This window comes from Eucalyptus grandis, chromosome 9 (genome assembly GCF_016545825.1).
Source record: "Eucalyptus grandis isolate ANBG69807.140 chromosome 9, ASM1654582v1, whole genome shotgun sequence".
NCBI classification, from domain to species: domain Eukaryota; kingdom Viridiplantae; phylum Streptophyta; class Magnoliopsida; order Myrtales; family Myrtaceae; genus Eucalyptus; species Eucalyptus grandis.
Genome location: NC_052620.1, coordinates 25,164,556 through 25,188,081, shown reverse-complemented (window position 1 = coordinate 25,188,081; position 23,526 = coordinate 25,164,556). Strand labels below are relative to the sequence as shown.

The window sequence follows — 23,526 nt, the reverse complement described above, 5'->3', positions numbered from 1 at the left end:
TGTTCACTTGAGAATACTTATCTTGCGGCGAGAATATAATTGGCTTCAACATAAATACTGACTTATGATGCTCACAAACAGGAAAAAAAAAAACGGAAGGTTGCAGTAGCGAATACCGACTGTTGAACATGAACTGTGTCTGAAGCTTCACTAAAGAATCGATCTGCACTACAACAAACGGGTCAGAGCGACCGACTTTTATGCCCGGATCGGCTCTCTGATACTTAGGTTAGCCATGCAAATGAGGGAAGTCCGAAAAAGATAAAAACCAGAGAGAAGATATGAGCTAAAGGATAGGGAGTGAGATTATTTAGAAATAAAGAGCCTGGGAGAGGCCCCATGCATGCGTGCTCAGATTACTATTTTATACAATACCATGATGGATCGTCAGAATTTGTTGGAAAGCGGTAGTCGATAGATGAAAAATGGTGAAAGGAAGTGAGAAATGTCAACCTTATTATTTTGTTAAAGCATGCGTGCTTCAACAAAATAATATTACAATGGCGCCTTGTCAAGATCAGTTAGTTAGATAATTATGTCAAACTGTCGGGTAGAATACTCGATACCGTCCGTTGGTGTTATATGTACATGTTGGCACCATCACGAGACATTTCAAGAGTCGATTGATTAGTCAAAATCAACTTTATTACCAACTATCTGCAGATTAGTCTACGGTCCCATCTTGAATCTTGGCTGTTTTGAAGATCAAGCCGATCGCCGGACGATCTGGTGTTTTCCCCAGCAACAATCTGTTCCATTGTTTGTGCTTTTGATCAAACGCTTGGCCTGATTTATCAGTAGGTGTCTCAAATCTTAGGCCAGTTCACTTCATCTGGCTCTTCATTCTCTCTCTGACTCTTCCAACGGATTATAAGGGCGTGCTCTCTACATACGGAAAGTGTTTAGGGAAAAAAGGAACAGAAACGCGTTTGGTTCTTTTTTGTTTTTCTCTCGAAATGAGAAAAAAAAAATTGTTTCTCTTCCAACAAAAGAACAATTATCACTCTTCTCTCTCTTCTTCTTCTCTTCTTCTTTTTTTCTTCTTTTTATTTTGGCCGGTCGCCGGCCTCGGCCATGGCCGGCGACCGGCCCGTCGAGGCTCGGGCTCGCCCGGCCAAGGCGAGGCTCGGCCTCACCGCGCCCGGCGACGCCGAGCCTCGCCCAACCACGGCGGGCTCGGCCTCGCCGTGGGGCGGCGAGCCTCGCCGTGGCCGGGCGAGCCCAGCCCCATCGGCACGTCGCCGGAGGCCGGTGGGTCGAAGAAAAGAAAAATAAAAAGAAAGGAAAAATAAAAAATAAAAAAATGTTTAAAAAAATTAAAAGAAACAAAAAATAATAAAATTTACCAAACGTGTTTTGTTCATTTTTTATTTAGGACCAAACGTTACCAAACGTGTTCTTTTGTTCAAAATCGCACAGGCGAACAAACACTTTTTTGTTTACGTTCGAGAACGAAAAAAAAATGTAAACAAAGTAACTTATGCTCTATGCTTAACAACCTAACTTGCCAACACGAGTAGTAAGATCAACCGCAAACGCGCTTGAAACTCATCTTTATACCGACTTAACACTTTTTTTAAGACTTCTCATCGCTGTCAACGACAATACAAAACAGTTTATTCATTAAGTTGCGTGACAATAACATCTTGGAAAGGCCACGCTGTTTCTTGCTGAATCTCCACGTCGAGAGGACTACTATTCAGTCTTGCAGAAGAAAAGTCAGATGAATTCGGTATGGACTAGTTAATGAGCGGATATTCAATAAGGGATGAAAGGCAAAAGAAGTTTCTGAACTTTACTATAGTGTGTTTAATCGGGTCTTTAAACTCTTTTCTTGTACTATTGAGTCCCTAATATATGTGTTTTTTTCTTCTTTTTTGTTCAAGTCGTCATTCCGTCAAGATTATCGATAGAAATGTTGACGTGGTGGTTTAATATTAATATGACATCCTATGTGACATTTACAAAAAAGTAATTAAAAAATTGAAGGATAGTTCAGAGATAAAATGAACGTCAAAAAGTTAAAAGGACATTAGGGTGGAGGCAAGGTGCCACCAGGAGTTGCCCAATGTCACCAGCTCCACGCTAAGGGTTGCACCCCTAGCAAGTGACTATTGGGGTTGCGCAACCTTGACCGAGGTTAGATCTAGCTTGTGTTCCATGAGCTAGGCTAGATCAACTAGGATGACACGACCTTACCAAGTGTCACTCAACATATAAGATCGCAAGTAGGGCTCAATGGCCCTCTTGAGGCTTGAGCAGCGCCACCTCCGCCCCCCTAGAGCCTCCCTTTTTCTCTCTTCTTTTCTCTTTCTATCTCTTAGATTTTTTAATTTGTTAGTATTTTATCCGGTTCAAAAAAGCATAGTACATATAAGTACTGACTTAACTTGTCTGGTCGATGCTGAGGTGTTGGTCCATATCAACATTTTCGTTTCTGCTTTGATGGGACCTAATTAATGAAAAAGAAGAATTCAAGGGTTTGATCGAATAATGAAGGGAGAGAGAGAGATCGGATACCAAGCCACCAACCTTCTCCTTCCCTAGTCACTGACCAAAAATTGGGGAGATCGTGGGAAAATAATAATGATTTCCAATTAGAAAAAAAATAAAAATTGTTGAACAGAGCAGATATTATTCAGATGGCAAGTAATGATTATTACAAAAAGCTGCGAATTTTCATCATGTAACATATTGGAATCACGCTCCCCAGAAATATCTTTTTAATTGAGGCTAAACTTAAAAATGAATTCGCTCACTCGAACCTTTTTCCTTCAGAGGGAGAGAGAAAAGATGCCCCGTACTGCTTTGGGCAGAACAAACCGGACCTCACACCATTTGTCCAATCTTCCTCAATTTTCTGCTCTTTGCCAGACGCTTTCTTCAAATTTGAACTAACTTGAAGAAGCGAAGACTGATTTCGTTCAAAAGCAGAAGAGGGCAATTGCCAAAGTGAAAGTCATCAACTTGTCCAGACAGCAACAGAGATTCGTCTGAACGACCAACCACCAAATTACACGGCGAGAAATTGTGGAATTGTCCTACTCCGCGATCGGTTTAATGAGACTTGTCGCGTCGACGTGGCTGCCGCAACAGGGGATGTACTTGGAATCGATCAAACATCGGATTCATTGCGCGAAATTATGATTATGGCTGAAGGGCAGTTTTCTTGGAACCCATCTGCTAATTTCATACGAATTGCCAAATCCTGTCCGAGGCCAAAGGAGGTGGCCACCAACCCGAAAAATGGTGGTGCTCAAAACCAAACGTGTCACCCTCCCTCACCAACTCCGCGCCAACCTTTTCTGGTTCCTTCGCTCCCATCTGACCAATTCCACATTCTCATTTGGCGGGCCCCGCCACGTCTCCCCAACACCAGATTGATTTTATCGGAAAAGCTCATCATTACCCACTAGACTTTCCTCTCAAGTTTGAGGGGAAAAAACAGGAATTTTTTGAAAAACGGAAATGTGGGTCGCTCGGCTCGTTTTGATCTCCTTTTTCAATGATTGTGATAAGCTTTGTTAGAGTAACTTTACCAAACCCGATAAAAAAAAATTTCTCTGGACATGGAAGGGTACTAAACAAGTCCAGGGTCAGGAGGCCTGTATGCTTCCAGGAGTTCACCAACCCTGGACCAGGTACTTTTGGCAGGCGGTCCATTGCCCTTCAAACCGGTCCAAACCGGACCATCACTGTCCTTATATACGTTGCATCATGCCTGCTCATAGAACTTAGGTCAACTGCAACATTTCTTGATCACAACATATTACAATATTCCTAAGCAGAGAGAGAGAGAGAGAGAGAGAGAGAGAGAGAGAGAGTTTGAATCAATGGCCACCGCCGGAGAGGAGAGCCAGACCCAAGCCGGGAGGCACCAGGAGGTTGGCCACAAGTCTCTCCTTCAGAGTGATGCTCTTTACCAAGTGAGTGTGAATCTTTATAGCTTTTGTTGGAATCGATGGATGATTCTGTTCCTTCTGCTGTATAACTTGATCGATAGTTTCCAACTTGAGGTGTTGTGTCTCTGATCTTCAATCGTTTCTCTTTTTGCAGTATATTTTGGAGACCAGCGTGTACCCAAGAGAGCCTGAGCCCATGAAGGAGCTCAGGGACATAACAGCAAAACATCCATGGTGAGTTCGCATATGATTCAGGAACAGAACAGATCAGACTTCAATAAATGCCCTCTCTCATTCACGAGTTTGTTTCTTGAGCTGAACCCTTTTTGTTCCTTTGAATATAAATTGCAAAAATAGGAACATAATGACAACATCAGCAGACGAAGGGCAGTTCTTGAACATGCTTCTCAAGCTCATCAACGCCAAGAACACCATGGAGATTGGTGTCTTCACTGGCTACTCTCTCCTCGCCACCGCTCTTGCTCTTCCTGATGACGGAAAGGTCGGTTTGATTTGTTCTCTTCCAAGTCAACGAAGTTCAATCTGAGACCACAAGCTTTTTCCCCCATATTTGAAGAACATTGACTTGCTTTTTCAAAAATGAAAGCGTATGGCTCTGAAAATATCATGGTCATTGATTGTTTTCTGCAGATTTTGGCTATGGACATTAACAGAGAGAGCTATGAACTTGGCCTGCCGGTCATCCAAAAAGCCGGTGTTGCCGACAAGATTGACTTCAGAGAAGGCCCTGCTTTGCCTATTCTTGATCAGTTGATCGAAGATGTGAGTACCCCTTCCTTTGAGCATCTCAGCTTCACGATTAATTATTTTGTGCGTAAGAAGCTTTGCTCCTAATGCATCTCGACTATTGGATCTAACGCATAAAGTTATTCAATGCATAGCCCTCATGTGCATCTGACGATAGAAATGCATCAAGAGCAATGCTCCTGGAGCACCTTATAAATCTCAATCCATCACTGTTTGTCCCACGTTTGTGTCCATGAAGATACAATTTAAATGCAGCGTGGTCATGACTCCTGGTAGATTCCATAAATATTGTCACGGACCTTTTTAATTGCCATTTCTGCACCGGACAGAATGAGGAGGACAGGATGGTTTACTTTTGTGGGGGGGGGACCGCAACAAAATAGTGATTAAAGTCCATAATCCGGTTGGGGCATCATTTTTCCCTAAACCCATGGATCCATCTTAAGCATTCATAAGATTTACATTGATGTTTTTGCTGATAACGTTGACTCTATTTGGTGGAGGAAAATGTATTTCATTGCAAAATCAATAGATGGCATCAGGAGTGTGACTTGGGTTATCATTGCAGGGGAAGCAAGGGTCGTTCGACTTCATATTCGTGGACGCGGACAAGGACAATTACCTCAACTACCACAAGAGGCTGATCGAGCTTGTCAAGGTTGGAGGCCTCATTGGCTACGACAACACCCTATGGAACGGCTCCGTGGTTGCGCCGCCGGACGCCCCGCTCAGGAAGTATGTGAGGTACTACAGGGATTTTGTGCTGGAGCTCAACAAGGCTCTTGCCGCTGATCCTAGGATTGAGATCTGCATGCTCCCCGTGGGTGATGGCATCACTCTCTGCCGTCGGATCAGCTGAGCATCTAATCTCAAGTCCTTATGATCAGGGTTCATTCTTAATGTAGAACCCACGAAAAAGAGAGAGATTTATGTATATCTTGTTGCTGTTTCTTTTCCATGAACCTAGAAACGGGATTCGCAATTAAATGCCAAATTATGTTGCTGTTTCTCTTTAGTGCTCTCGATTTCTTTTTATTTTTTTATTTTTTTGATCAGTTTCTTCGAATTATCTCAAGTTCTTCCATCAGTCATCCAAAAGTGAATCCTTGGCCCAAAACAAAAAAGCAAAGTGAATCCTGGTAATTAAGTTATGACTACCATAGTTTGTAATTTTAATTTAAAAAAACGAAGAGACAAATATATCAATATCATTTTGATCTTTCAACGGTCACCAAATAAATTTTTTGGACTACTCGAACACTTATCATTGATAAGTGTAATATAACTCTATAAGTAACTTTACAAGTCATGCTATTTAAAGCAATAGATCACTGGTTGCAAAAATTATGCCAATGATGATTTCAGGAGCTCGAAGTTATCCGATGGAGAGGGTCATCCTCGAAATAGGATATGTCTGGCATGAAAAAAATCCGTATGGGCAGCTGAGAAATCCATTTGTTGAGCGATGTTTGCCTAGACAAAAGCAGAAACCGACAGCCCGTCAAACGCGCTGCTCGATCCATGGCAACGAAGGACATGAACCTGAATTTCATCTCGACTTCCTAGTCATAAAATTAGCAAGCTCCATCAGAAAATGAACTATATCTACTGCAACCTTGTGGGACAATGCCACGTGATTCCCCTTTAACTCTTAATGGGGAAGCAGAGCACAAACCCCAAGGGAAGTTTCAGAATCCTGCCGTAGATGAATTTCTCCTGTTGGTGCCAATCGAGGTCCTGGCGATTTAAAGTCGGAGCTCGACGACTCATTCTCAGATGCAACTCCGTACCAGCTTGGCATTTACATAATCCAGATAAAGCAGCCGCATCATGAGATAACTCGCTTGTTATATGTCTTGTTCAATGGACGTTAAACTGTTGATAAGTAATATGGCAGGGGAAAAATCACAGTAAGTTCTCTTTTTAGAACATTCTTCAAAGATTCATTTACAGTCAGAAACTTAAGAGACCAACAAAAGAAAAACAGATATGAGGAGTGCATAACAAGTTTACCCAGAAATATACAGATTATTCAACGCTGCGGGTCCTACCTACACAAGATTGATCTTATGTATCTGTAATTGCATCCATCACTAACTGTGATTTTAATATTATAAGTCAGCTTTGACTGGGGGCGTCAACGGTTTGGGCCATCTCCACTAGTACCCAGCCCGACCCGAATATGAAGAGTGCATGTCCATTGTGACCCGACTTGAATACAACCCAAACCGACAAGGACTGGTAGGTTCGGGACTGCTCAGCGTGGATTTTCATCTTCTGTTTTCGTCTTCTTTTCTTTTCCACATTGTCAGAGGTTAGTGGAAAGTGATTCAAATCGCGTCCATCCTCTGGTCTGAGACTCTGACTAGCATTTGTAAGTGGTGTTACCTCTGGTGGAAGTTAGGACTACTCTGGGCTGGTCAGTCGTTTTACTCTCGACTCGGCACTCTTGTCGTTTGTCTCTTTTCTTTTCACCCATGTTGATAATCTAATTGCACTCTGGTCTCAGTGTACTGTGGAGTGTCATTTCTGAGATATTTGTGAAACTAGAGTTTTCACGACAAATAAAAGGAGTAAACCTATGACCATGGTTCATGGAAATTTCTTCTTGCTCGTTCTCCATCTGGTGAGGTCCTGTCTTTAAATTCAACTTAATTTCTCTCGACAGCTGGGTTGAGACGGAAAACCTAATCGATCAGCGAGATTGGTGATGTTAACAATCGAGGGAGTCCTCTCCTGAGGCACAATTGGGTGAGAGCTCATTCGATCGACAAAGGCTGAGGGGGTAGACAAGTCAGTGACGAAGAGGGAGACAGAGTCGAGAGCCAAAACAAAGGTGTCATTGGTCCTGAGGATTTGGAGCTAGAGGGTCGATGATTTGGAGACGATGTTGCGGAAGGAAATGGTGTGCACATCTCAGGAGAAAAGTCGTGGTAGGACTAGGAGAGGATGGATTTGGGCACTTCACGATATGAGAGCAACAGTGTTTACTTCTAGTGTTTAATGGGTTTCGATTTGGTCAGGGCGCCTTATTCAAATCGGGATGAGACCTGAACCAAAAAGACCTGAGATTTTTTCTAGTCAGCTTGGTTTTTTTAACCCTCCTGATCTTAACCACTAGGGAGCAGCAACTTCTCAAAGAAAATTTCACAAGTAAAAAACAGATTCAGATCCAGAATAAATTCTCTTCGGAGTTAAAGCTCACTGCAGATTGGAGTAGAGGCAAGGATATGTCCAATGAAAGGAAAGAATTCACGAGCCAAAAAGGATGCACATTAGCAAGGAACCACCCTGTAGAACCTACGAGTCGCCTGCTTGCCTGAAGCTGATTCTACTACAGTCACTGTCGAACTCGACCATGTAACAAATCCCGTCAACCTACTTACCCATGCAAATGGGAGACACCAGTTCAGCACAACAAAGCTAAATCAACAGAAGAACAAGCATGATGCCTTGCGGCAACGCTAAGTCATCACCTATTCGACATTCCCCCCTCCAGAGAAACCCGACTTTGGTCGACCCGCTTGGAATCTAAGATGTGCCCAAGTTAAAATCCATCCATTACCCTCTACATTACATATCCATTGCAATGGGACATTATCACACATTAGCTTATTAAGACCGTAATGAAACTAAAACCGATACTCGAATGAGCACACTAACCACCTAGAGAATTAGGATCTTAATAGTAATGCAGAGTCTATAAAGTGGCAGATACTGCTCATAAGAAGCTGAGCGAGCCACTATACGACCTTACACGCGTCATCCCGACAACAAACAAGCATTGCTCCCACTGCCAACTCACAGAAAACCGAATCTACTCGGTCTAGTATACAGACTATAGCAAAACGCACTGAAGTAATATAAGCACGGACAAGCACACTTGGACGTGAATTATGCATTCATCTTTCAACCAGCTATAGCCAACAGATGAGTACCTAAAATAACAAAAATGAGCACTGACTACCCGGTCCGCCAAAATACTCATCGATATATCAAATCGAAACCTCAACTGGATCCATGTCCTCAAACAAAAATACCAGAAGTCGAAACATAAACAAATAGAACAATATAAGGAAGAACTTGTCGACTCCCCCCTCGAATTCCTCTTCAACGGTAACTCTTCTGGAACCTGGCGCGAGCACCACGTCCACCAAACTTCTTGGGCTCGCACCTCCTCGGGTCAGCCACGAGCAAAGTCCTATCATACCTACGAAATGAACGAATATCCAATGAGGCAAAGTTGCAGACTTTCTACCTCCCGTAGCAAATGCAAGCTAAACCCACCTCCGTCGTCAACTCAAAAACAGACCACACACATCGAAACTGAGAAATCTAGTGAAAACAGTTCCTAGAAGATTACGCCACACTGGAATTTACAGCAACGATCTCAGGCTCTTCGAAATGCAATACTATCAATCGCCCTCCTACCGTCACCAGCTCGCTTGCAAAAAAAGAGACCTAATATTCCGAGCACAAAGCGAAGGCTTCGACTTTTACCTGACCAAGATGTCCTTGATCTCCTTCTTGCTCTGCTCGTCCACGAACTTCTGGTAGAACGCGACGAGGGCCTTGGCGATGCTCTGGCGGATGGCGTAAATCTGCGAGGTGTGGCCGCCGCCCTTGACCCGGATCCTCATGTCGACCCCGGCGAAGCGGTGCCGGCCGAGGAGGAGGATCGGCTCGTAGGCCTTGAACCGGAGGATCTCCGGCTCGACCAGCTCGATGGGGACGCCGTTGATCTTGATCAGCCCGCGGCCGCGCTTGCAGTAGGTCACGGCGACGGCCGTCTTCTTCCTCCCGAAGCACTGTACGGACTCGATGGGCGCCGCCATGGTGGTTGTCGCGCGTCTCGACTGCGGCAGGAAAACCCTAGCTAGCTACTCGCGCACGAGACGGAGACGCTGAACTGGAGCAGAGCAAGGGGGAAGGCGAGGCCTTATATATGATGCGCCGGCGAGCTGCTAGGGTTTTTGCTTTTGGGCTTTAAAGAAAACTTCGACGGCGATTGGGCCGGGCCGACACATTTGGGCCTTATATATATATGAATGCGGACCAAGCTCGAATATAAGTACTAAGGCGCGAATAATAACTATTCTTGTTAGAAAGTGATTTCTGAAAGAGAAATAAATTTTTTTAATTCTATTTTCAGATGATTTTTTTACTCTAGAAATAGAATTTCGTTTAATAATGACATAAAATTTCTTCTTTTCGGATAGCAGCAGACTTGCGACTAGTAGTGACGGTGACGGGCGGGCAACCGGTGGACGACGGATGACGAACGGCAAACAACGGATGGTGGTTAGCAACGCCGGATGGACAAATGATGAGAAGAATTTTTATTTCTAATTTATGTTCTAAAAATAGAGAAATATCTAATTTATATTCCAAACTTATTTCTTGAATAAAAATCTATTTCAAAAATAGAAAAATATAATAATTTTATCAAACGGATTTGATTCTAGAGACAAGTCTAGAATAAAAAAATTATTTGTGGAACACAAATAATTAGTTATCATGCACTCCTTAAGTTTCTCTTGCGCGCGTAATCGTTATTTTGATAAGTTCGTCTTCTAAAACATCGTTACTAAGTTCAAGGGCGTTGTAAAGAAATTGACCTCGCAGTTATAATTAGATTTGTCACGACCGAATCTGGGGATCGGGTGGATCGGATTCTTGCAAATTATTGTTCTTATTGAAAGGAGGAGAAAGGCGAGCCTAGGCCAAAACTATGAAAGAAGAAGAATCGGGCGGTTTTATACGCCATGTGACTTGCTCGGAACATTCTCAGTTTCCCACTTGATTGTTCAAAACATTTTATTTTTAAATTTATGAATCGCAACAAAATCTAGTCTCTCTCAGTCACCATCAATGCTCAAGTACGCCATAGGCCCTAATTAGTGCCCAACGCTCATCCGCTCGATGTCGCCTCAATGATCCTTTTTTTGTCGAACATGTCACCTCGACATCATTAGTTAGACTACTTTCTTTCTTCCAATTTTCCCTCAATAAATAATAAATAAAGCAATTGCCCTCGCAACGGCCAAAAAAAATAAAAACTTATAAGTTCGTGCCTCTACTAATGACTAGGCTGGCCGATCCAGTTTTCGGTTCCAAAATTTTAGAATCGAGAGTCACAATGTCAATTCTTGAAAATCATCCTACCCAAAAGCCGACTATCCTAGATGTAATTGCCTAATTGGTAAGGAGTTATGTTTTGTTGTCGTTAATTTAGGGATTTTATAACTTCATGTAAATAAACTTTCTAGATAATAAAGTTAGTGAATCCCAATACTTTTTGTAACTGTTGTTATTTGTTTATTTGAATTCCAAAGTTGTAATTGTTAATTATGGGTTATAAATAGCTATATCGTACTCTTAAAAAAGTTGCCTAAAAGGTCACAATTCTCAATCTTCCTCTAATTGGTCGACCACAACCTCATCGGCCACCGGCTAGCTTGTTGGAGGTTGGGTAAGGCACGACCTTTTGGATCTAGCAACGTTCAAGCCTCGCCTATTCATGGTGAGGCTTGCCCTCGCCTTTGATTAGTGATTGGAGGAAGAAGGAAAGGAAAAAAAAAAAAACAAAGGAAAAAAAAGAGTGAAGAAAATAATAAAATAAAAGAATAAAAAGAATATTAAAATAATAAAATTTGTCGACGTTAATATCGTTGTGCCACGTAAACCGATCGACATCTATGTTAGGAAAATCCGGTGAAAATTAGCCAAACGGACTAAATTAGCATCGAATTAAATATTTTAAGATTAAATTGACATCATTAAAATGTTTATGATTAAATTAATATTAATGCAACGAGTTTAGAACTTTTTAAGACTTTTTCCATTGAGTTTGGGTTGGCTCGATCTCATTGATTTGAAAAGTTTGTTTTTACTTAAACGTCCCATGAATCCAAGACAAATTTGAGTTGTAAAATCAAAAGAAAATCTTAAGGGAAGAAAGGACTAATCCAATCTTCATTTAGAGTATTTACAGTGGAGCAAGTAGTACGGTCTTATAGTATATAGATATGCCTGACTAACTGACCTAAAAAAAGGACATGCCTAACTAAAGTAGGAACGCGGCGGCTACAAAACTTAACATACAAAGAGAAAGACATAAGAGACATGGAATAAGTTGACTTACGAAATTCATAGAAAACATATTACTTCGCATTGCTCACGATGTAATCGACCATCCTTTCACACGTTACTGTAAGAGCATCTCAGCTGTCGTTCTTTTACCAGAAAAAGACCACATCGAATCAATAAATGGTCGGCGAAAAGATGATCCGGAGGAGCCGGAACCAATCGAGTCAAAGAAGAGGCCGGCTTGTCGACGCTCGCCATCTCGCACCAGCGCCTCTCGCTGCGTCGAGACAAAACCCCCTTCTGTGGACATCATCTCTACGTCTCTTCTTCCATCTTGAAGCCGCACACCGGAGCCTCACGCAATCTCGCCGGAAAATTCCAAATCCAACGGTCCCGCACTCCTCCGCCTTCCCCACCACTGACCCACAAAAGTCAAAGTCCGATCGATCGGTTCTTCGGTCAAGAAACGTACGAAAGTTTCGATTTTGGGACTACCCATTTAGATTCCGATTCGTGTTTTTATTCGTTCGACAAGTTCTGACTTCCTACGAGCCGGCGCTGCTGCTGTGGTTTCCTCGCCGTCCCCCAACCGTACTGGAGATCCCCTCCTTCTCGATCTTCGCGCGGGCATGTGGTCGCCGGAGATCGGGCCCGACGAGCCCCTGACTCCGGCGGGGCGCCTGTTCCTCCAGAAGGAGATGAACCAGGTGATCTACTGCGTCGTCGGCGTGAAGCACCCCCTCGACGTCGACGCCCTCAAGTCGGCGATCCAGAGCTCCCTCATGGTGAAGCACCCTAGGTTCTGCAGCCTCATGGTGCGGGACTCTGCGGGCCGGGAGCACTGGAGAAGGACCCGTGTGGACATGGACCGCCACGTCGTCGTGGTCCACGGGCCCGTCGCCGACGGCCTCTCCGACGAGGCGGCGGTCAACGAGTACCTCGCCGACCTGTCCACCGACTCGCCGGGGCTCCTGGGCGACGATAAGCCCCTGTGGGACGTCCACCTCCTGATGGCCCACCGGTGCCTGGTGTTCCGGATCCACCACGCACTCGGCGACGGGATCTCGCTGATGTCGATGTTCCTGGCGTCGTGCCGGCGGGTGGACGACCCTGAGGCGCTGCCGACGATCGGTCCACCGTCGTCGGGTAAGAGGAGGAGGGGTGGCGGCGGCGGCGAGTGGTGGAAGGCGGTAGAGAGGGTGTTGGGGGTGGTGTGGTTCACGTTGGTCTTCGTAGTGGAGTTCGTGCTGCGGAGCATGTGGGTGAGCGATCGGAAGACGCCGGTCAGCGGCGGCGCAGGGGTGGAACTCTGGCCGAGGAAGCTGGCCACGGCGAGGTTTCGGCTGGAGGACATGAAAGTGGTCAAGTCAGCGGTCGCTAATGCGGTAAGTTCTAAAGTTCTATTGCTTGTTCATCGTCCAAAAAGAATAATAGCACGTCAGATTCAATATTTTTCTAATTTGTTCAATCTTGACTTTATCCACATTTTTTTTTTCAATGTGATCTCTATCAACATTTTTGTTCAAATTAATTTTTCCATTAAAAATGGTATGACAGGCCCTTAAATCGCCGTTAATTGATGACGTGGTTAATGAAAAAAGTTGAAACTTAAAAAGGAAAGAGAAACAGATACCGCAAATTCCCAGCAAGAGTCATTGCCGATCGCAGGGGCGGCCGGGATTACTTGAATGCCTCTGGGGTCGACTGACGCCAGCGAGTGCTCGCCCGGGTTTGCACGACTCTCACGGCCGGGATTTCTTGTATTTCATGGCTACCAATGCATTTTGATATACTCAAGTTCCAGATTATGAATCTCATTCATTGCTGCAAATGCAGACCATTAACGATGTTCTATTCGGGATCATATCGGCAGGCTTGTTCAGATACTTGGACCACCGATCTCCCGACGGTAAAATAGGAATAGCACTTCTGATAATTCACTCTATTTTTTGTCGATTCAAAGGATGAATCTCGACTGAGTAAACTGCTCATTTGCCTTTGTCAGCCGTGCGGGAAGGGACTCGAATAACCGGGGTGGCAATGGTTAATCTGCGAGAACAGCCGGGATTGCAGGTAAGTCTCTCTTTTTTCTGGCCTTCTAACTGAAGTGGATTGAATTGAAGTGTGGTGTTGATATTAATCAGGAACTATCCAATTTGATGAAAGGCAACCCGGGACTGCGGTGGGGCAACAAGTTTGGGATTCTCCTTCTCCCCGTTCACTACCACAGAAGCTCCGGCGATCCTCTCGAATACCTGAGAAAAGCCAAGTCGATGATCGACCGGAAGAAGAAGTCCCTGGAGGCTTACCTCTCCTACAAAATCGGGGATATCGCCATGACTTATCTAGGAGCACGTGTAAGGATCAACTCAGGCTTCTGCAATTCGGGAAACAGAATGAGAATAAGTTGACAAACTCGCAATCTATCTGGTTTTTGGTTGATGCAGATCGCAAGCCTACTCAACTACAGGATTGTCTGCAACACCACGTTCACCATCTCGAACGTGCTCGGCCCACACGAGGAGATCGCAGTCGTGGGCAACCCCATCACGTACATAAGGGCAAACTCCTCGAGTTTACCTCACGTAAGGCTCCAGGCTACTCTCGCCTCATCGTTCTTCCTTTCTCCTTCTTGTCTGCAGTGTCTAGAATTGAATCTTTATCAGGACTGATGTGGGGTGTTTGAGAGGCGATGTATGCAGGCGCTCACGATGCACATGGTGAGCTATGCGGGGAGGGCGGACATGCAGATTCTGGTGGCTAAGGACATCATCCCCGACCCTGATTTTCTGGCCAAGTGCTTTGAGGATGCTTTGCTCGAAATGAAAGCAGCAGCTTCTACTACCGTGAACTCGAAGAAGTAAATAGATAAACATTCTTGTGATGTTAGGAAGGGACATCTGTATCGTATTCTTTCACATGTGTGATTATACACAGGGATTAAAAAAAAGAAAATTGATCCCACCTATATGATGTTCTATTGGGACAAGAAGAACCATTTTAGGCCATCAATCTGAATTTCGTCTTATGTCTTACTTGTCAATGAAGTTAGTAGGGTGTTCCTCTAGCTTGGGGCCTATCCACACGATGTTGAGCTCCCAGCAATTGAAAAGAGAAATGAAGAGAATAAAGTCGACTGTACGGCGAATAAAGCTAGGTATATTAACTTCAAAACGATGGGACTATTTTTTATTATTTAAATGTCCATTTATGTCTACAATTGATCTAGAGGGTAAGTACACTAAAAGTCCCAAAAGTTGTGCACGGCTTTCGTTTTGGTATCAAAGTTTTTACCGACTCACTTAAGTACCAAATTGAAGAAAAAATGATCACTTAAGTGCCTCTAGTGAGATATTCTAGCCAAATTGATTACATGACAGTTATAATTAAAATTTAATATGATTTGACACATTTTTAAAAAAATCCAGTCCATGTGGGTGTCCAAAATGACGTCGCACAATAATCACCTTTTAAATAAAATTGTCACTGAAGCGATCACTTTTTAACAATGATTGGCACTAAAGTGATCTTTTTTTACTAACGACCGGCACTTAAGTAATCACTTTTAATAAATAAGTAGCACTCAATTGATCCATATATATAATTTTTTGCACTTAAATAATCACTCGTTAATTTGTCTACACGGCATTGTTTAGGTGTTATATGCTGATTGGCCATGCCGGTAAGCCACATAGATTCAAAAAATTAATGAAATATAACTACGTTGGATTTTCGACAATATTGATCAAAGTTAACACTTAAGTGATCGTTAAAAAAAGTGACACGTGATCCAAAAGAAACTTTTGATATCAAAGTGAGCGCCGTACATAACTTTTGGCACTTCTTGTGTATTTACCTTGGTAGAAGATGAACAACAAGGGAGAAAATGAACCCAAATCCCGCAAACTCAAATCTCGGCAATCGTCAACCGTCAACCGTCTCCCAATGACCATCGACTTTGGCCTTACGTCGACCGGAATTCAGAGCGAACGGTGTTGAGAGAGACGAAGAACAATAGAAACGAGGGAAAGATAGGAAATAGGTATTAGAAAATGTTATCTGCTGACCTTAAAATGAAAAAATTCGAGAACACTGCAAAGCCAAAAATTGGGAGGAGTTGCCTTGGGCTCTAGGCTTAGCCAATGGTAGCTTTGAGTCGAAGTGATCCACAAAAATTTTACCAAAACACTACAATTTTCAGTCAAAAGACATTGAAGACCCAAAGTCCCTTCTGAAGCCACATACGGCCAAAGCTTGTTTTAACAAAAAATGGGAAAAAGAATGAAACATGTGTAGAGTAGTTGAGACATCCATCATCAATGCACAACTGTTGTAAACCAACTAAATACGACAGCAATAATTTCTAATATTAGGTGTGCAATATTGATGGCAAATGAAGCTAGGTACATTAATTTTTAAAACAATGCGACAGGTTTCTTTTTCTTTTTTTTTTTGGTCGGTCCTACTCTAATCCTACTCTAACACTAATTCTCAGACTTTTGCCCTGCCTCCTTACAGAGCGTGGGAGTCGAAACCCACTCCTGAAATGAAATCGTCCCCACTTTAATCCCCCCTAAGAAGGATGGGATTTGAATCCCCCACCTCCCCCTTCCAAGTTGGAAGGGTGGCCACTGGGGCGAACCCCAGTGGTTAGGTTTCTTCTATTTGAATGTCCACTTTTGTCTACATTCAATCACATCGAAAAAAATAAATAAATACATGCAGCAGTTGAGACTTCCATCATCAATGCACGGCTGTTGTAAGTCAACTAAATACGGCAAGCAATAATTTTCGATGTTAGATGCTTAAGATTGATAGAGAAATTGTGTGTTAAAGTGATGTGATCAAAGGTAAACATAAGAGGACATTCAAATAACATAAACTTGTCCCATCATCTTAAAATTCTGTGTACCTAGCTTTATTTGCCATACAATCGGCTTTGTTCTCTTTATTTCTCTTTTCAATTGCTTGGAGCTCAACTTAGAGTGGATGGATCCTGAGCTCGAGCAACACCCTACTAACTTCATCAATCAAGTAAGACATAAGACGAAATTCAGATTGATGGCCTAAAATGGTTCTTCCCATCCCAATAGAACGTCATACAAATGGGATCAATTCTTTTTATCCCCGTGTATAATCCCACATCTATAAGAATAAAATACAGATTTTCCCCTCCTAACCTCACAGGAATGTTTCCCTGTTTACTTCTTCGAGTTCAAGGCAGTAGAAGCTGCTGCTTTCATTTCGAGTAAAGCATCCTCAAAGCACTTGGCAAGAAAATCAGGGTCGTGGATGATGTCCTTGGCCACCAGAAATTGCATGTCCGCCCTCTCCGCATAGCTCACCATGTGCATCGTGAGTGCCTGCATGCATCGCCTCTCAAACACCCCACATCAGTCCTGATAAAGATTTCGTTCTAGATACCGCAGAAAAAGAAGGAAAAGAGAAAAACGATGAGGCGCGAGTATTTTGGAGCCTTACGTGGGGTAAACTCGAGATGTTCACCCTTATGTACGTGATGGGATTCCCCCCAAACGTGATCTCCTCTTGTGGCCCAAACATGTTTGAGATGCTGAACGTGGTGTTGCAGCAGATCCCGTAGCTGAGCAGGCTTGCGACCTGCATCAGCAAAAACAGAGACAGATTGCGCATTTGTCAGCTTATTGTCGTTTTGTTTTCCGAATTGCAGAAGCGCAAACTGATCCTTACATGTGCTCCTAGATAAGTCATGTCCATATCCATGATTTTGTAGGAGAAGTGAGCCTCCAGGGATTTCTTCTTCCGGTCCATTATCGACTTAGCTTTTCTCAGGTATTCGAGAGGGTCGCCACAGCTTCTACTGTAGTGAACGGGGAGGAGGATAATCCCGACCTTGTTGCCCCACCTCAGTCCCGGGTTGCCTTCCATCAAATTGGATAGTTCCTGGTTAATACCACATCACACTTGATTCAGTCAACTTCAGTTAAAAGGCGAAAAAGGAAGTGAGATCATGAAAGAAAAGAGAAACGAGGAACAGCAGCGAGACCCGCCTGCAATCCCTGCTGTTCTCGCAAGTTAACAGCCGCCACTCCCGTTATTCGAGTCCCTTCCCGCACGGCTGACAAAGGCAAATGAGCATTTTTAGTCTTCGGAGATTCATCATCTTTGATACGACAAAAATCAGAGTGTATGTTCGGAAAAGCCATTCGTTTTTTACCATTGGGAGACTGGTGGTCGATGTATTTGAACAAGCCGACTGATATGATCCCGAGGAGAACATCATTAATGGTCTGCATTTGGAGCAGTGAATGAGATTCATCATCATTTGGTATTAGCATGGAATATTGATCATCTGGAAGTTGACTACAACAAAATGCATTGGTAGTCATGAAATACAAGAAAAGCATGTAGTATTCTTCCTCTAAAGATAAATGACCTATGAATGGAGTATTGGTCGCGCTCGAGAGAGTCGTGCAAACCCCTGGCTAGCACTTGTCAAGATCAGTCGACCCCGGCGGTCATTCGAGCGAACCCGGCCAGCCCCCGAAATTGGCAACAGCGCGTGTCGAGGATCTGCGGTTTCTGTTGCTCTTTCTTTATAAGCTTCAACTTTTCTTATTTTTTGCATTTTAAATGGGGTTAATACCCGAAAAACCCTAAACTTATACACCTATTACAGATTTACTATAAATAATTCTTTTGACAATCAAAATTTTCAAATTAATACACCTATGACAGCTTTATTTTTATTAGTTTCCGTTAAATTTTACTATCAAATTGCCAAGTTGAATGATAGATAATAGTTGATGAATGTACCAGTTTATGATTTTATCCTCAGTTTGTCACAGGTGTATTGATTTGTGATGTTTTTCTTGGCATTAATCCAATTTAATGAAAACTAATAGAAATCTGAGCGAGTAGGTGAGGTTGACCTTGCCTAGCCAAGGCGAGGTTGAGCCTTGCCGGCCGGTGCGAGGCTTGAACTCGCCAAGCTAGGGCAAGGCCAACCCCGCGTTGCTCGGGCGAGGTCGAGCCTCACCAGTGGCCTAACGAGGCTCGCCTGGCCACCGAGGCTACAGCGAGGCTCCGGCGAGCTCCCTGGACCTTACCCAGCTGGTCATCGACCGTCGGCCACCGTCGTGGCCAGCGATCGGTCACAAAGGAGGAAGAAGGGAAAAAAAGAAGGAAAAATATAATAAAGTATTAAAAAATTAAAAGAAATAACAAAATCAATTTTATCAAACACATTTTTATCCCGGGAATAGAAATTTTTTGCAGTTATTAAGCGCGTTTTTATACTCAGAAATTGTTGCCATGAATGGAAACAAAAAAAATCACTTCTCATAAAAATTGTTTCTCGAAATAGAATCGTTATCAAACGCGTCCTAAACCTTTTAAATATGGTTGTTTTTCTGTTACTAAAACAAAACTATATATACGCAACGGCTCCATTACATCATCATTCAACCGCTTGTCATACCTTTTCTTAAATGAAAAGTTTAATTTGAACAAAAATATTAATAGGGATCACATTGGGAAAAAGAAATTATGTATAAAGTGAAGATTGAACAAATTAGGAAAGTCTTGAATCAGCGGTGCTATTATTCTTTTTGGGCGATAAACACGTGGAACTTACCGCATTAGCGACTGCTGACTTGACCACCTTCATATCCTCCAGCGAAAACCTCGCCGTGGCCAGAGTTCCACCCCTGCGCCACCACTCACCGGCGTCGTCCAATCGCTCACCCACATGATCCTCAGCACAAACTCCACTACAAAAACTACCGTGAACCACACCACCTCCAACACCCTCACTGCTGCCTTCCACCACTCGCCGCCACCGTCGCTTCTCCTCCCCATCGTTGACGATGGAGGACCAATCGTTGGCAGCGCCTCTGGGTCGTCCACCTGTCGGGACCCTGCCAGGAACGAGGAAACCAATGAGATCCCGTCACCAAGTGCATGGTGAATCCGTAACACCATGCACTGGTGGGCCATCAGGAGGTGGACGTCCCATAGGGGCTTGTCGTCCCCCATGAGCCCTGGCGAGTCAGTGGACAGGTCGGCGAGGAACTCGTTGACTGTTGCCTCATCAGAGAGGCCTTCGGCGATGGGGCCGTGGACCGGGACGACATGGCGGTCAATTTCCACGCGGGTCCTCCTCCAGTGCTCTCGACCTGCGGAGTCCCGCACCAAGAGACTGCAAAACCTGGGGTGCATAAACGTGGGGCAGCTCTGGATCGCCAACTTGAGGGCGTCCACATCGAGGGGTTGCTTCATGCCAAAGGCGTAGTAGATCACCTGGTTCATCTCCTTCTGGAGTAACAGGCGCCCTACCGGTGTGAGGGGCTCGTCGGAGCCGTTCTCCGGGGACCACATGCCTGCGTGAAGATCGAAAAGGAGGGAATTTTCAGTACGGATGGAATGGCGGGAGAATCACGACAGTGCCTGATCTTACGAAGTCAGTACTTCTTGAATGGATAAAAACACGAATCAGAATCTAAAGGAGTAGTCTAAAAATCGAAGCTTTTGTTTGTATGGTGGGGAGGGGGGAGGAGTGCGAGATGTCCGATTTATGATTTTCAGGCGAGATTGCGCGAGGCTTGGATCTTAGCCTGTGCGAGCATCTTTTCGCCAAGCATTTATTAATTCGATGCAGACCTGGACAGGTCATTAAACTGTCCCTCGGAGCCAATCCCAAACGGGGTAATGGCAAACCGCCTCCTTGAAAACGACAGCTAAGAGAGGCTTTAACACGTGCATGAAAAGGTCGAGTACATTGTCGGCTTGCGAAGAAGTCAGTTTCATGAATCTTTTGCGGGGTAATCAAAGATCAAACCATTCGAAAAGATCCTAGCTTTTACATTGTTTTGTATATGAATTTCATCAGTCAACTTGTTTCGTATCTCTCATGCCATTCTCTTTGTATCTCAAATTATGTATCCAATGGACCATCTGGATATCAACAATCTTTCGTGTTCCTACTTTAGTTAGGCATATTTACACGCTATAAGATGAATGGTACCGTGTGCTTGATTGTAAATTGTCACACCCCAAATCCACTAGAACAAGGGCATGACACAGCTGTCCTTTCACCAAAGGACGCAGCCTTAATATAACCAAAATTCAACTTGATATCAATATATATACGTCCATATATATATATGACAAAAATGATATTTGGTTACAATATCAAAGTATTTCTACAATCCACCAAACCAAAACATATTCTACAAAGACTAACTTATAAACCTATTAACTATGCATAAGTCATACAAAAAAGTTTCCACCACAAAAGTCCTCCCTGAACGAACGCTCACGCCTATTCGCGACTCGTTGAAGAACCTGAAAAACAAGTAGATGAGAGGAGTGAGCTACCACGGCTCAGTGAGTAACACATTTCTTCTAAGCGGATCGAGAAATCACTATGCACATTTTAAAACACAAACATAACTCACTTTATCACAATACCAAATCATAACTCAAATACCGAAAGTACCAATGGTCGAGTTCATTAGTCAATCTCGTAAAACATGCATCAATAGTCTATTTCATTGATTAATCTCATCAAATCATATCGATGGTCCACTCCATTGACCAAACTCAAATCACATGTTAATGGTCCACTCCATTGACCAATTCATACTCAAATGTCTAACCATGGTCACGCGTAATGCCCGTGACAAGACGACCAAGATTCCCCCATTGGCAAGGTCTCCACCTATTATTAGCCGGTGGCTTGGCCCACAAGGATATCCTAAAATAGTATGCGTATACCCACATACCCCTCAGGGTCCATAGCGACATTGAGCACCAACCACCAATCACAATATCCAGTAATTCAACATTAGAAAGGAAGTCATATCACAACTCAAAATTCGATATATAAATATTAAAGCATTCTCCAAAACATTTCAAGATTCTTTCACAAAGAATTTCACAAATCCTTTTTCAAACAACCATTCAAATCGAAGTCGGAATATAACTCCCTTCAAATAACAAAAATGACAGTAATAACTCGATCCTGTTTTATGCAACAAAATATGCTTTTTTTTTAATCAAGTCATGGAATATATAGTCCACCACATTTCTCAAAACATGAGTTTAAAATACAAAGAAGAAATAGTGTCACTCACCTGGGAAAAGCCAAAAATCAACTACGACGCTCATACGAATCAACGCATTTGGATCCCTAACAATTAACGAAAAAAAAATATCAAAAGGCCAAGTAAAAAGGATATTCTTATAACGACTGGCCTATACTAGGTCTATTAGTTGATAAAACGACACCTATGCGCCCCAAAAGCTCACAATTTAGCGGAAACCTGTCATTTTCAGCTAGGCGCGGCCCATGCGCCAACTTCGTCATGCCATAACTTCCTCCACAAAATTTTGTTTCAAGCCATCTTATAGTCTTTAGAAAGTTCTCTTAACGTACAACAACAACCCCAACTCAGCCGCCCCAAAATAGTACCAAAAACAACAAAAAAAGAGACTCGAAGCCACTGTTCGCTACAGTACCAGATTGCACCCCCAACTTCAAAATTCTGTTCCGAACAAACCGCAAGCTCAAATCACGATCCGTAAGATGTTATAGCTTCACAACATCCCAAAGTACCATTTCTAAAAAAGATACAACTTAACGACTCAAAAATCGGGCTTCGCCACACAAATATCCAAGAAATCCGAATTTCGAGCCATAATTGCGGCGATTGCTTCAAGTAAGTGATTAAAGGCTTCAATTTCTTACCAGCCTTGCAAAACACACTTGAGTCGGCTTGATGAGGCATCCAGATCACGAGCGCGCCAATTTTTTTTCCCTTTTTCCCTTTTTCCTTTCTCTTATTTCTCTCTTCTCCCATGTTTCACGTTTTCCTCTGCTTCTGCCGGTATTCTTCTCTTTCTCTCTTTTTATAACCTAGCCGAAGGTTCCACAACTCTCTTCAGCCTCCCTTTTTGACTTTTCAAACTCTTTCTTTTTATTTTATTTTATTTTATTTTCTTGTTTTAAAGCCCATATATTACATTCTCCTCTCCTTAAAAAAATTTCGTCCTCGAAATTTACAAGTACGTCAATCATGAAACAAGCGAGGGTATTTGCGCCTTGCCTCTTCCTCGAGTTCCCAAGTGGCCTCTCTCTCCGTGTGATTTTGCCATTGGATCTTCACATAAGGAATAGTGCGTCATCGCAACACTTGATCCTTCTTATCGATAATACGAATGGTCTGCTCTTCATATGATAAATTTTCTCTCAAATTCAACGGTGTAAAATCCAGAACGTGATCAGGACTTGGCACATAGTTTCGTAATAAGGACACATGGAATACATTATGGACTCCAGATAATGCTGATGGTAGAGCCAATTTATAAGCAACTTCACCAATCTTTTCTAATATAAAAAATGGTCCCATGTACCTTGGGCTTAATTTACCATGCATGCCAAATCTCATGACGCCCTTCATAGGAGAAACCTCAAGAATACATGGTCTCCTACATTAAATTCTACTTTGCGCCTTTTAAGGTCTGCATAACTTTTCTGACGGTTTTGTGCTGTTTTCAAACGCTCTCGAATGAGTCTGATTTTCTCTTCTAATTGTTGTATGAATTCAGGGCCGGTTAATCTTTTCTCACCAACATCATCCCAGCAAACAAGAGTCTACATTTATGCCCATACAAAGCTTCAAAAAGAGTTATTTTAATACTAGAATGATAGCTGTTATTATAAGAAAACTTTACCAAGTGTAAATGTTCATCCCACGAAAAGTCAATAACGCAAGATCGTAGCATA

General features: G+C 43.1%; 5 protein-coding genes across 5 annotated transcripts; 2 read left to right on the top strand and 3 right to left on the bottom strand.

Annotated features, from left to right (window-relative positions):
• The first annotated feature begins 3,653 nt into the window (after nt 1-3,653).
• On the top strand, nt 3,654-5,685 carry LOC104418719 (caffeoyl-CoA O-methyltransferase). The gene is made up of 5 exons (XM_010030135.3): nt 3,654-3,926; nt 4,057-4,136; nt 4,260-4,404; nt 4,554-4,685; nt 5,239-5,685. The coding sequence occupies exons 1-5, from the start codon at nt 3,834-3,836 to the stop codon at nt 5,527-5,529; spliced, it is 741 nt and encodes a 246-aa protein (XP_010028437.2). The 5' UTR covers nt 3,654-3,833; the 3' UTR covers nt 5,530-5,685.
• Nucleotides 5,686-8,529: 2,844 nt separating this feature from the next.
• Nucleotides 8,530-9,593, bottom strand: LOC104418718 (40S ribosomal protein S16). Its single transcript, XM_010030133.3, has 2 exons — nt 9,171-9,593; nt 8,530-8,880 (listed from the first exon to the last, which is right to left on the bottom strand). The coding sequence occupies exons 1-2, from the start codon at nt 9,503-9,505 to the stop codon at nt 8,781-8,783; spliced, it is 435 nt and encodes a 144-aa protein (XP_010028435.1). The 5' UTR covers nt 9,506-9,593; the 3' UTR covers nt 8,530-8,780.
• A 2,291-nt stretch (nt 9,594-11,884) lies between these two features.
• On the top strand, nt 11,885-14,826 carry LOC104418717 (O-acyltransferase WSD1-like). Its single transcript, XM_010030132.3, has 6 exons — nt 11,885-13,144; nt 13,596-13,668; nt 13,765-13,832; nt 13,904-14,116; nt 14,207-14,344; nt 14,462-14,826. The coding sequence occupies exons 1-6, from the start codon at nt 12,389-12,391 to the stop codon at nt 14,621-14,623; spliced, it is 1,410 nt and encodes a 469-aa protein (XP_010028434.2). The 5' UTR covers nt 11,885-12,388; the 3' UTR covers nt 14,624-14,826.
• A 1,935-nt stretch (nt 14,827-16,761) lies between these two features.
• Nucleotides 16,762-18,049, bottom strand: LOC104420520 (O-acyltransferase WSD1-like). Its single transcript, XM_039301322.1, has 5 exons — nt 17,956-18,049; nt 17,789-17,856; nt 17,469-17,681; nt 17,241-17,378; nt 16,762-17,122 (listed from the first exon to the last, which is right to left on the bottom strand). The coding sequence occupies exons 1-5, from the start codon at nt 18,032-18,034 to the stop codon at nt 16,961-16,963; spliced, it is 660 nt and encodes a 219-aa protein (XP_039157256.1). The 5' UTR covers nt 18,035-18,049; the 3' UTR covers nt 16,762-16,960.
• A 1,354-nt stretch (nt 18,050-19,403) lies between these two features.
• Nucleotides 19,404-20,117, bottom strand: LOC120288477 (O-acyltransferase WSD1-like). Its single transcript, XM_039302478.1, has one exon. The coding sequence runs from the start codon at nt 20,115-20,117 to the stop codon at nt 19,404-19,406; it is 714 nt and encodes a 237-aa protein (XP_039158412.1).
• Between the last annotated feature and the right edge of the window lie 3,409 nt (nt 20,118-23,526).